Source organism: Nothobranchius furzeri, chromosome 3 (assembly GCF_043380555.1).
Source record: "Nothobranchius furzeri strain GRZ-AD chromosome 3, NfurGRZ-RIMD1, whole genome shotgun sequence".
Taxonomy (NCBI): domain Eukaryota; kingdom Metazoa; phylum Chordata; class Actinopteri; order Cyprinodontiformes; family Nothobranchiidae; genus Nothobranchius; species Nothobranchius furzeri.
Window position 1 is genome coordinate 53426404 of NC_091743.1, and position 13903 is coordinate 53440306.

At 41.5% G+C, this 13903-nt stretch overlaps 1 protein-coding gene across 1 annotated transcript; it reads right to left on the reverse strand.

Annotated features, from left to right (window-relative positions):
- Positions 1-655: 655 nt before the first annotated feature.
- On the reverse strand, positions 656-13605 carry tgm2b (transglutaminase 2b). Its single transcript, XM_054750742.2, has 13 exons — positions 13482-13605; positions 10233-10412; positions 9250-9468; positions 8869-8987; positions 7461-7589; positions 7174-7351; positions 6939-7071; positions 6742-6845; positions 6425-6664; positions 4761-5036; positions 3907-4067; positions 1688-1824; positions 656-1114 (listed from the first exon to the last, which is right to left on the reverse strand). The coding sequence occupies exons 1-13, from the start codon at positions 13489-13491 to the stop codon at positions 964-966; spliced, it is 2037 nt and encodes a 678-aa protein (XP_054606717.1). The 5' UTR covers positions 13492-13605; the 3' UTR covers positions 656-963.
- Positions 13606-13903: the final 298 nt, after the last annotated feature.

Below are 13903 nucleotides of genomic sequence, written 5' to 3' on the forward strand. Positions count from 1 at the left end.
TTTAGCAAATTTGTGTAAAGCTGAATTTCTCAGGTTTTCCACCAAAATATTTACACATAAGACACAAGGAAAGCAGTTGTTTGAGAATTACATCCTTCAACCTCAATATTTAGACTTGCAGGAGGATGTTTTACCTTCATAGTAGAAGAAACCTGCACCCCATTTGGATAATCTATCCCCCGGAGACCTATTTGATGTGCATTTATAAAAACATTTAGTCTGGCTGGCCGGGCTAAAAAATATTTGGAGCATTTAGAAGTTCAAGTAAATCATAACAATAAAATGCCCCTGAATAATAAAATGTTCATGTAGTGCAGCCAATATCCTCATATTAAGTTAAGAAGTGGTAAAAGATTAGCGTGTGACTGTGTCTAATTCTTTACAATGCAACACATGCATGTTTGTGAATGATGCCATGTGTACTCCAGGTGCAAAACTAAATGAGTTGGAAAGCTTTTCTTTCAGAGGTCTCAATGATTTCCATATGTGAGGTAAGGAAACAGAGCAGCATATTTGCAGAGTGGAGATTTTCTGCAGAAGGATGCAGCAGGGTCCCAGCTAAGAGAGCATTATCTCATCATGTCTGGATTATTATTTATGATCAGTAATTTTGTTATAGTCAGCTTATGTGATGCAACAGCACAGTAGGCAGACATGTTTGCATTTCAACCTTTATTTGGATCTATTTGGGGAGGGGGAAATGAGTTTAACTTGTAAAAAATATTTTATTGTGGCCCTCCTTTCAGAAGAAAGTACATTTGAAGTTTAAAAGTGATGGATAAGCCTTCAGCCGTGTTAAAATGTTTTGGGATATTCAACAAAATCAGCAATATTAACAGAATGATTAAAGACGGAAAAGATAATTGAATAAAAATGCAAAAGGAAACACATTTTCATGGTTTTACATAGTTGGAACACTACAATCATAAAATAAACCCTTTCCTTTAATAGAAAGTCAGCTTTTTATTTTCCGATGATCACGTTTCTGTAGCCCTTAACGTGACACAGCTTGTTGCTGTCGAAGTCCACCACCAGTTTTCTGAGCCCTGAGTGAGTGGGAGTGAAGTAGATTTTAACCTTGGCCTCCTCCCCGGGTCCCACCGTGCAGCCCAGCCTGTAAGGTAAACAGTCAAGTATCAAAGCTATGAAAGTTTCACAGTCCTAAGACTGCGTAAACATTAGCAAGACAAATGACTGCTGGCAAAATTCTAAATGTTCACCATGTATGGAAATGATGCAGACAGAGCTGCAAAGTTTTACACTAAAGGTCAAATAATAACAATCATCCAGTTCCAGGCGCTGAGTTATACTGGATTGGATCACTCTAATGCAATAAACAGAGTCCCTGCTTAACTCTCTCATAAAGATATAAACATGCATGTAGATTTATTGAAAAATTACAGTTTGACAGCTCAGCAGTGTTTTAATGCTTTTTAAATCTCCTGTCTGCACACATGATCCTGAGTGGTAAATGTCTTAAATAGTCTTCCTGTCCTGATTGATGCCAACGCATTCAATGCAAGATATCTGAAAGTAGCAGAGGTCAGAGAAATAAATCATAAAACCAAAGCCTCTCTCAGAGCTTGGATTCAGGTGATGAAGAAGCATCTTTAGCTCTGATGTGATTTTTTTTTCCTTGTTACTCTGATGACTAACCGCTGTGTAGATAAGAATCAAACCCTACAACCTCTCAGTGATGACACGTCCCCCGGTCAGGTTGGAGCCCTCGATGCTGAAGCAGCAGTCCTCCAGGGGCTCAGGTAGAGGGTTCTGGAGGGTAATCTCTGCAGCCAGCTTCCGGTTCTCTTTCGGTTCACCTAGGATCTGCAGGACACAGACACTTCTAGGTGAAGATACTATCACGTAGGTGTTTTACACAGAGATGCAATACTGTGCCAGAAAACATGAACATCTATTTTGCAAAGAATAGAATAAGGTGTAACTGGAGACTGATGACAAATAAGTCCTGCTTTCCTTGGCAAAGTCCAAACTATGTTTGAGAAAAGTGGAACCAGACGAAATCCAGTCATCACGATCATTATAGCTGCATCTTAGTGCATTTCTTTATGTTTTCAACCCTTTTTTTATGCATTCGGTTTTTAATTGATTGCCAGATTAAAGACTCGCACATTCTTCATCCATCTATTAAAAACTTCTTTTTCTGTGTATGTGATTTAAACTTTGAATCCTTTTGTTTCCTGGTTTTAAAGATGACTACAACCAGTCAGTCTCAGCTTCAACCACAACTACTGTAATTTCCGGACTATAGAGCGCACCTCAATATAAGCCGCAGCGGGCTAAAAGCCGCAGATATCTACTGAATTGAAAACGTAGTTTAACTGAACTGATCAGTATCAAACAAAACAGAAAAGTTATTGATTAGTTTAGTCATCGTCCTCCTGCGCATTGAAACCACTGAAGTCCTCTTCTTCAGTGTCGGAGTTGATCGGAGTTGAACAGCATCAGAAGAGCTTCGTCACATACCTTTTCTGTGGCGATGTCAGTGTCGCTCTCCGTGTTGCTGTCATCATCCCGGGGTGAAGCTGGGAAAACGAGCAGCGTCGTTTTACTGTGAAAAAATCCTCCTGGGCGCTTTCCGTAGCACTCCGTTAACCATTCCTTCATTAGACTTTCCAGCATCCATCCTTTCTGGTTGACTAAAGCCGCACCTCAGTATAAGCTGCATGGTTCAAAGCGTGGGGAATAGTAGCTGCTTATAGTCCGGAAAATACGGTAAAACTTAAACATCACTCTAGAAGTGCGCCATTAAACAGTTTTGGTCAACTCGACCAGCATCATCCATATTGTCTGGAAAGGCAGCAGCTCTGTATAAACCCATGTTTGTGATCCATCACCCTTGGACAAAATATAGCAAATGTGTTTATTTATGCCTATAAAATCAGCTTATTTTACTGGTTTACAAAGCTAAGTAATAGGGCTTGTGATCACACGTGATTATGCGACATGTTGGTAGCCTCATGAGTGTAAACAAACCATGGAAACAAACAGTACATCGCAGAGAAGAAGCAGGTTTAAGAAAGTGTTAAACAACATGTTAAAATCCCTAAAACAATGCGGAATATTCAGGGATACGTTCAATAGAAAAGCCAGGAAAAGGTTTGTGGACAAAATCAGCATTATAAACAATCTGAATCCATATGAAAACGCAAGACTGGAGCACCAGCGATTTGTGTCTACTGCAGGTCTGCATAACGGACATTTTTGGCTTTCTTGTTTGTGGTGTGAGCGGATGAAAATGTCCAGATGAGAGGTAAATCTTTCATTTGTTGTTTTTTCTAGTACAACAAATTAAATTGTTATTCCATAGAAGAAGTGTAGCAGGAGAAGTGTTGAGTTTCACTGCCCCCGTATTAGCCTACCGATGTGTGTGTGTGTGTGTGTGTGTGTGTGTGTGTGTGTGTGTGTGTGTGTGTGTGTGTGTGTGTGTGTGTGTGTGGTCAGTATGCATGTCCACGTTGAACTAAAGAAACAATGTATAATAAAACGTGTGTATTCTGTAACTTACCAGAATGAAAATGCAGAGAGCACACTCTCATCAGTACCAGGATACTCTGCAGAGTGATATTTGGTCACCTTACAGCTGCAGTCCAAGCAAGCCAACTAGACTTTGTTATGTCTCTGCGGCTATGCACCCAAGCAGGAAAACGATGAAAAGTTAGCTCGTTTTTCACCAGCGGTCATATGATAACGTTGTGCTTTTGCACTACACAACACAGCAACGATGGTTGAGTTAAACCAATCAAATGACTGATAGATTAAATGAAGCCTTTAAGACTGAGTGCGCCACCACGGTGGCCGCTCCTGTGATGACGACACGATCACAAGCCCTATTGCAGCCATCACATTTGTGGTTTCTGCAGCACCAACCTGAACAGCGGTACTCACTCTGACTTTGATTTGTGGATCATCCAGAACAATGTTCCTCACAGCGAGTTTAGCCTCTCCGGTAGAGTAGTCCAGCAGCAGAGCTGCCAGACGGATTAAGCTGTCCTCTGTGAGTTGGCCACCATATTTGGAGTAATTCAGCGTCAACGGAACTCGTCTCTCTGAAAGAAGACATACAAAATCATTGGGTTTAAAAACAGGGGCGGATTAAGGACTGAAGAAGATCCGGGGCTTAACACACGCACGCGCGCACACGCACGCACACACACGTGACACGCACTAGTCAACATATATATTTGTCTTGTACCACATAATTTTTAATCTGAAGCTTCATATTAAGCATATTCAGGGCAGAGTATTGTTCCTGTTAGTGTTTAGTGTGAGATGATAGTAAATATTCCCTTTCTTTCTCCAACAACTTTACCTGATAAGCTAACTTTAGGCAAACCAGCAGCACAACAAATATTTTCAAATAAGACTCACAAACCTGAGTCAACACCAGTCTCATCAAAGCTGGGGTTCTGTCATTGTACTTTTTGTCTAAAAAACGCCCTTCACTCATGCATTTCAGGCAGTGTAGAAAAAAACAGGCACTGCAGAAGAAGCCGGCTGCTGAAGGGCTTCTTCTGCAGTGGTGGAGGCTCAGGCAGGCTGTATACAAACTACTGCTAGCTGCTCCCTCTCTGTTGGACTTTGGTACTGCATGTTACTTCCACGTTTGAGATCCGGGGCTTTTCATTAAAGATTCGGGGCTTCAGCCCAAGTAGCCGGGCCTAACGCCGCCCCTGTTTAAAAATAAGTAGTGGCATTTCAGTGACATTCTCTAGCTGACAGCACTCTGTGGCCTGACTCACCTGCTCCTGGGGAGAGCCGAACATTAAGGAGGTCTTTAAAGCCGCAGTTCCCTCCCAGAACTCCACTGTAGGACATGGCACAGGATCCAAACACCAGGCGACAATGCTTCTCATGTTCTGTGTTGTTGGTAACAACAGCAAACACGTCAAAGTCACAGCCTTTCTTCATGTCTGATGTGACTTTGATGGAGAGGAGCAGGCCCAGATCCTCCTTCTGGTGGAGCAGCTTGTTTTGGTGATCGGCCCTCTTGAAAGCTTCCCGCTCTTCATCCGATCCTGGGAATATAAACACGGAATAACCAGGCAACATATAAAAGAAGCCCTGAAATCTAAAGGTTATGAACTTGTAATTTTCCTCTGCAGATATACTGCTGTTGACTTGCTGCTGTGCTTGGGTTGTTTTTTGCATGATTCGTTTTAGTAAAACATTTTTCTGTTTTAACATGACAACATTTTTCTTTTCAGAGAAGTTCACTGTGAACCGGTTGGTATGAGGTTTATGTACAGATAAGCTGAGCTTTGTTTCAGCAAAATTAATGCATTTTTTCCATCTATATCTTTACTTTGGTGATCCAAATGACGTTGTTCCAGAAGTTCAGCTGTTTATCAAGATGCAACTTTGCAGAAAGAACTTTCCCCGTTTCCAAACAGGCCAGACTTGATTAGTCTTGATCTAATTTTGTCATGAACCTTAACGTCTAACATGCTAACTGGTCTGAATTCAGGCTGAACTTGCTGGTATGTCAGCTATTTGGAAGATTAGCAAACATGTTTAATGTTTCCAACGTAAATAAACCTTATCTGTGGAGAAAGATGGATCTGAAATTCTTTGAAAAGATAGGCACATAACTCTTGGGAGTACATGTGCAAAGACAGTTGCTTCTTTTGTGTTTTACATACACACACACACACACACACACACACACACACACACACACACACACACACACACACACACACACACACACACACACACACGCACGCACGCACACACACACACACACACACACACACGTTCTCCAGAGAAGCAAACTGCTTCTGCCTTATTTTACCAGTTTCTTCAGTGTACTTAATAGTTTACAAGTACCAAAAAGAGGAGGGGGGGGGGGGGCAACTCTTGTAATTTATTTATATATTTTTGTTGAAAGGGACATGTAATGGCTTTTTTTCTTAAGTTAAAATAATTTCATGGGCTCCGTCACTTTAAGAAAACAAGCTGAAGCTGACCACGCTCACCCATCCATATTCTAGCTGCTATAGGCTGAGATGCTCCAAAATCCTGGAGGGGCTCAAAGTAGAGCAGCTGCTTTAATTCACTTGAGAGGTGATTCTATGCCAATTCCTCTATTTGTGACATCACAAACGGAGACTTTTTGAAACGGCTCGTTTTAAACACATCATTTCTAAAACCACACACTGACAGGAAACAGATACAGGTTTTCATCATGTTTGGAGTGTTTACAGAGGCGGCAAAGACCCACATGGCAGCACAAAAGATGAGATTTGCATAATATTTCCCCTTTAAATAAATTAAATATGTCGTGCATTTGTGTCTCAGAGGTTTCACTAACCTCAGTTTAAAATCTGGACTGGCCCTGATACTTTTCACAAAGTCTTGATCTGTAAAATCTGCAATGACAGAAGGGCTTGGCAGAATTCTTTACCTTCGGGGTACTTGTAGATATGAGTGATGTCCTCTCTGGCATCACTGCCAACACTCTTGGTGCTTATCTTCTGGCCCACCAATGTAGCAGAAGTGACATTGGAAGTGCTGCCATCTTTTTTCTTCATGTATGTGAGAACATCAGCGTTGACCTCAGCAAATACAAAGGAGGCGTCATATTTGAAGGTGAGCTCGCCTTCTTTGATGGCCTTGACGGGAATGGGGCCGCAGCAATAGACGTCTGAGGGAACGAGATGGGAGTCAGAACAGAAATGATGCTCACTAACTAGATTGATACCCCTGTTTTTAAAACTGCACCTTCACTCTTCTCCTGAGGTGTTGGGTCACTGGCCTGCCAGCCATTGAAGTCAGGTTTGAGATCAGGTCTGGTCATCCAGCTCTCCACCCAGCAGTGATAATTCCTGTGGTTTAACAAACACAACATCAACACCTGGTGTGTGCTTCTGCTTTAAAGTCATCAGTGAGTAGACTAGAGTTGAGTAAATGAGATTTACCAGATCATTTCTTTGGACTTCATGAGCTCCCCCTCTTCATTAACGTAGCGTTCGATCACCAGGTTGTTGTTGGTGTCGTGGGCAGACAAGTAGTTGGTTACAATTCGGCAGGGGATGCCAAGGGCTCTGGAAACTTAGAATATCAGGATTACATGGTGAATTCTTACAAGGAGAATCAACTTTTATATTAGACCAATGCTTTGTTCTCCAAACAGGCCAACACGTCCCCTCTTACCCGTGCAGGCGACTGCAGCAAACACCCAGCACTGTCCATAGCGAACAGGCTGACAGGCTTGTTGGTCCCAGTTGCGCAGAATCTCCACACTTCCCCGCCAATACAATGGACTCACGCCTCCTTCATAGTCAGTGGTCCATCTTCCCAGCAGCACGCCTTTGTCATCATTACAGTTCACCTGCAACACCGTAGACGAGGGATATTTGTCTCAAAAAAGGTGGTTCTTTTGTTCACTTTAAGGCTTTGCAAATATATAAACATATGAATGAACAGAATGCGAGTCATACCATAGCACTCAGCACTCGGGACACATAGACCGCATTTCTTCTCCCGGAATAGTCTTTGCCAGGATTGCGCAGACATTTGGGATTCATATCCAGAATTCTCAGACAAATATCCAGGATTCCATGTTCAAACTGAACCAACATAATATGAATGTTATGGATGATTATCGTTTATGAGAAATACTTTAACAGAATGTAGAAACTAAAATAAACTTAAACAAGATTTTTTTTCTGAAACTTTCTGAAAATACAAGAGAAAACGCAATTAGATGTAAAGGAAGATGCTCACGTCTGCTGTGGTAGATGCACGAAAGAAGAAAAGTGTGCAAGGGTTTGCTATTTTCTTGCAAGTTGCAGGACCTCATGTATATATCACTGGAATTTTGAATGTATGAAAAAACTTTCCCCAAAACAGTTGCAGAGTTATTTGGAAACCATCTCGATCTAGTTTCTGTCAGTTAGAAAAAGTGAGAAATGCAAGAAAACTATGGAAAGAGGTTGGGCAATGTACCGGTATGAGGAATTTTATTTTATTTTTTGCAATGTTGCACAACTACTGCCCAAATTTTGGAATGAACTCCATGTCAAATGGTTGTAAGGACAAACTAAGGTAGAATCCTTCAGAAAATGTGCATACTGTCTTGAAATGTTGTGTCTGCAGCCACAGCCCAGTGAGATACTGGTTTTGATCAGCTACTTTACAAGCTCATATACATTTCTCTATTAGAGGGGGACGCTTTACCACCCTGACAAGCAGCCCTAGTAATCATCCCAATTTTGATGATCAAGAGGGCATCCTACACGCGGTCGCCCAGGGCGGGAGGTAATCATCTCGCAGCAGCTTGTGCTACGGGACACGTCGGAGCATGGACAGGGATTCTCTGACTGCAATCCCCTCCGGTGGCGCCTGGATGAGTGTTGGCCCTCCCGCGTTTCTCCATCCAGGCAGTACCAGCCATAGCCACAGAACGTGGGTAGCTGGCGTCCCAGTTCGTGCATTTTATAGTGTCACGTTCACTGTGGCCCAGACCTTCAGCCACTCACCACCATAGTATACGATGCGCTAGATGAAGATTCGTTGCCCCACCCCAGGAGGTGAGACGGTCCAGCCTGGGGCAAGGTACCTCCGACGAAGCCACAAAGGTAACAAACTTGCCATAACCAAACGAGGAAAATGGGTCAGCCGAAGTGGGGTCCCTTTAGTCATGACGACGGGGCCCCACATCACACTGACAGCAGCTAAGGGGGATTCGGCACACCACCTGTCTCACTACTCAATCCATGCTTGTTTCTCTCTAATCAGAATGAGTGTGATTTGAACTCCTCTGCCCCTCTGACACACTGCTGACTTATCTAAGTGATGGTGTGTTAGATGAAGAGGATCTGGCAGTGTCAGTATTTGTGTTGGTACCTGGCCAAAGTTCCAAGCAGTGGGAATGGGATGTTTGTAGCTGCCTCGAAATATGATTCCATCCTGAGCCAAGATGTACTCTGCCAGACTTTGTTCATTATCCATATATACGGCATCCCCTGTTGCCAAGACACAACACAAATAATGTCCTGATGCATGTCCTAACTTGGCTGACAAAAGATTTGTTCTCCTGCTAAAACTCCAGGGTATTGCTTTAGGTCACGGTGTTGCTGGACAGATTCATGACAGCTCTTCTAATTAGTTCCAACTGCTCCTGAGAAGCTCTCATCTTTGGTGCATGCTGGTGTGAAACCTGATCTTCAAAGAATTTCCATCCCCTGCTTGACAGACAGCTTTGGCTCATGTGGCTTGTTTACCCACCTGGACACCAGGGGTTAAAGAGCAGGATGAACTCAGTCCTAACTGACCGCCCCAGGGTGAGCGTGTAGCGACCAATCGGAGCGTTGGGAGAAGAGCAGATGGACAGGACCACCATATCTCCTGGGGGACCGGTGACAGAGGCACTCCAGCAGGAGGTGTCGATGTTAGCAGACAGAGCAAAGGAGGCCTTGGTGCCATACTGCTCAGAGGGCTGAGGACCTGCATGAAACAATGAACACGATTAAACCAAACTGTCTGATAAAAGATTTGGAATGGAACTTTTCCTAATTTAATCCACACATTTCTGTTTTTGTGCATGGATGAAATAAAATAATACAAAACAACAGCTTCATTCAGTCATGTGTGAAGCTTCAAGTGTACGTTTAGTAAAATCAAACAATTGAATCATCTCATTTTTGCTGGCTGGGATGGAGGGTTCTGCTTGAGTCCTTTTAAATATGTTTTTGTTTAAAAACCTGTTATCTTGGATTAAACACATGCTTCCCTCTTGGCGAGCAGAGTTTCTTGTTGCTTCTGATTCTGTGCAATGGGCGTTTTATCTAACTTTTTCACTGAGTTTCTTCCAGGCACTGAAAGATGACAGACGTAGTTCAGTGTTTGTATTCTGAGGACAAATGTGTGAGTAGAAAAGTGTTTGAGGCATCCAATAATAACAGACAAGTGTTTGGGATGGCTTAGAGGTAAAAACAAAAGTGACGGCAAAGCCAGCAGGATCTGATCTCCATTCCTTTCCATTAACACTACTGTTCCTTTTCTTTTTCCAACAGGCAACACCAGAAGTAATAACATGGAGGGTGTTCCAACTTCCTGACAGACAGGAAACTTCCAACATGCTTCTGCATCCTGTTTAACCATCTTAATGCATAGATGCTGTTTCAGAGTCCATTTCACAAGACCTTGAAAAATTAAATCACTTTTTAAATTTATTTTAATAACAGAAAACCTGAGAAGGAGTTTAGGACCTGTTTCTGCCACGCAGTCCAGTGAGCTGACCCCAGGCTGGTAGCTTCCAGACCGAAGATATACGCTGATGGTAAAGGGCTGTCCTCTCCTCACGATGAGTCGATCCACTCCATTGAGTTCCGTGCGATGGTCAACGTTGTTGAACTCACACTCCAGGTTCAAGTGATCAATGTCCAAAGCTTATAAAGATAAAAAAAGAAAACTTATTCTAGGAGCAGTTAGATATTTAACATATACAGTAAATAGAGAAATAATGTTTTAATCAAGGTCAGGCATTCTTCATCAGAGGAGAATTCATTTCCATCAGTTACAGCAAGTTCTCCCAGATCATTACACTATCACTGTGTTGTTTATATCTACAATGTAGCAATGCTTTTGCACCAGGTTACACCCTTCTGCATCTAATCAAAACAACCATTCCCACACAATAGAGCCTAATGACTTCAACAGATCCTCACGGGGCAGGAAGCAGGGTATTCACAGGTAGTTTCTGCTCGTTAAGCAACAACAGACAACCACAGCTTATAAGCTTGACTCTCCCATATTCCAGTCAGAACTGACAAAGCTCCTCATATGAGAAGCAAAACGTCTTCAGGAAACCAAAGAAGTCCGGCTGCCTTCGTTTGAACCTCTTTGGATTACCAGACCTGGATGACCAGTAAATTGCACTAAATGTAACGGGACTCACACTTATATGTCTAATTTGTCTTGTCAGAATATTTTCCTCTGTGTTCTTTTTGGTCAGCAGCAGTTTTTGCCTTAAGACTTTCCAGTGTTGTTTTTTGAGATAATTTAGCCTACATATCTTTGTCAGACAGGTTCTAGGAAAGTGAGGTCTGGTAGTCAAGTTCAGGTTTGGCTTGTGAAACATAAATCAGTTATTTCATGATTTAAAAGGTAGGCAAATTCCCTTTTTACTTAACAGCAAGTTGGTTTGGCTAGCTTAATTTGCTTGAGGAATGAAATCGTCTTTTGAAAGCAGTATTCTGTTTTCTGATAAACAAGCTGGTGACAGACATGTAAACATTAACTGTCAGTTGCAGGGTGCTCAGTCATGTTTTCCTGTATTGATTCAACGGAGGTGGTGACTCCTTGAACCTCTCCAGGGGCTTGCTATGGCAAATAAAGTCCCACCCTTTGAATTCCTCTTTGGCAAAAACTCTAGGGTGCTCTTGAGCAACAGTTTGTCTAATGCAGACTGCAGCCTTTCCTTATACACTCGGTCTTTGTGTTCAAACGAGCCCTTGAAACCATCCTGAGGAGGTGATGTCAGGCCTGGGCTCTAAGTGAATAAAGATGTAGCTGAGACAGACTACCTGCTGTTTTACAACAGAACCCATGAGGGGATTCTTCCTTAGATCCGGACTAGGATTTTATGTTTTATTGGTCTTTGATTCAGTACAAGACTTAAATGAAGAAATGTGTGTGAATTTTAAATGACATATGACGTGCCAGAAATAAATTGGAGTGGTATTAAAGTGCTGTTTTTTTTTAATAAGTCATTAAAAAGGCATTTGGGGAAGAGCGTTTTACTGTAAAGCTGAAAAAAATAACATTAAAGCATCTGGAAGAATGTGCAAACAGTTACTAAATCAATAGCATGTGTAGATCTGTGACACAGAACTAAGAAAAAACAAAGGCAAATGTAAGACTTCATCCTTTCTGTAATGATTTGTAATAATATTGGAAGAAAGCAACTGACATGAAAGGAAATAAATTCCTTAACATCATTACAACACAATGCACTTAAGCAGTTACGCGCTTGATTGTGCACATGTGGTGCAAAGTTGAACATAATTCATCCCTGACCTGCAGCTAATTCTGCAGCGTGTCGGGAATGCTTTGGGAAGAGATTCTTGAGTCTTTTAAGCTTTTAAATACTGTGCATGCGACTGCTCCTCTGACCCACCCAACCATAACCCCACACGACACAAGAAGACTTTCTCACCATCAACACTGAGGCCAGTATGAGCCTTGAAGGGATGCTTAAACCAAAATTGTACTGACGTAATCTAGTAAACACTATTTAAATCCTGCAGATTCAAATGGGCAAACAGCCTGGGGTGACAGAACCTTTCAGTGTTCCAGGTGACACCCTCGCTGACCTCAGGTGTTCATCATGGACTCTTTTATTACCGAACGAATGCTCCTGAGCATGTCTAACGCATGGAAAATATGGCATTGGTGCTGGAATTAAAGTGTTCTGCAGAATTTTGTTTCCCTGAACTTAAATGCTCAAATAAAAAGCTAAAACAAATAAATTCTCATTAGTTCTTTGCACATAAGCTTTTATGAAGTGGAATTTTTTGTAAATACATTTTTTTGTAACAGATGACCAGAGTCAACTTTGGTGGCTTTGGGTTGTAGCTCTAAATATAGCACAGATAAGTGGACGCTCCAGCTGCTCTGGACTACTATTCTGAGTCTGAGGGTCCAACTGCTAAACTTAAACCTGAGATCTGGGAAAGTAAACATTCATTTGTCTGATTTTACTGTTTCCATGCCATGATCTGAGTTCTTTCCTGATTCATTCTGCAGCTAAAGCTCTAATCACCGCAGCCTACAGCAAGAATAATCCCTCCAGTATAACTTCAAGTTCTCATCACTTATTATGCTTAAAAGTACATGACTGAGACTGAAAGATAGAAATAATATTTGGGAAACTCAACTAATCAGACTTACAGAGTAAAGAAAAAAGAACATTTTATCTCTTGTTGTTTGCAGCAACTAAATTAGCTATTAAACTCCTTCAAAGAGTCCCTTCGAAGTGAAGGAATCAGACAGGATTTTGATTGGTGTGTGAAAAATTGCATGGCAGGTAAATTAGGTATTTTAAACCTAAATTAAATTTTTTTTAATTACAAATTAATGAAACAAGTTCAGAAAGTTATTTTTAAAATACAGAAATGTTTTATTTACCTGCAACGTTTCGTTTGCGGCTGCAAACTTCGTGACTTCGTGACGAAGTTTGCAGCCGCAAACGAAACGTTGCAGGTAAATAAAACCTTCCTGTGTTTTAAAAATAACTAAAAGATGGAATTAGAATTTCAACACAGCAAGAACACACCAAAGATGTTCAAAGTTCTGAAAATGTTCTGCAAAATCTAACATCTAATAAGACAAGTTCCTGTATCTGACAGAGACCTGAATCGGTGTTTAATCCACATAAAACTAGTTTATGATGACATCATCTCAACTAAAGTTCTGTTTTTATAGGAGCCAGTTGAACATATAAGATCCAGACTTACTTTGAGCCATGACTCCTGCGGTGCTGTTTAACCGGACCGGTTCGGGTGGATTTCCTGCTTATGGGAAGAAGGAGCATCTGTGCTGTTATCTGGCTCTTATATGTGGTCTCCTAGTGCCAGTCAGCCTGAGAGGGTGGGACATGACCCTCATCAAGACGAAGAATATATATATATATATATATATATATATATATATATATATATATATATATATATATATATATATATATCTTGACGCGCGCGAGCTGATGCGTGCGCGCATGCACCAAACCGAATCCTAACATTCCGATAGACTTAAATATTTGTGCAGCTTTTTATGAGGAAATGTTTTGGTCTCAGGACTTATTAAAATGTTTTCAGCATTAAAATGTTACATGGCTCTATTAAAAAAAACACCAGTAGGATGGATGAGATCAGCAAAA

Coding starts and splice junctions, on each gene's coding strand:
- tgm2b (XM_054750742.2), bottom strand. Junction 1,825..3,906: donor ATCCACAAATCAAAGTCAGA/GTGAGTACCGCT, acceptor TGTGTCCTGCAG/ATCCTAGGTGAACCGAAAGA. Junction 1,115..1,687: donor GGACGTGTCATCACTGAGAG/GTTGTAGGGTTT, acceptor TTTACCTTACAG/GCTGGGCTGCACGGTGGGAC.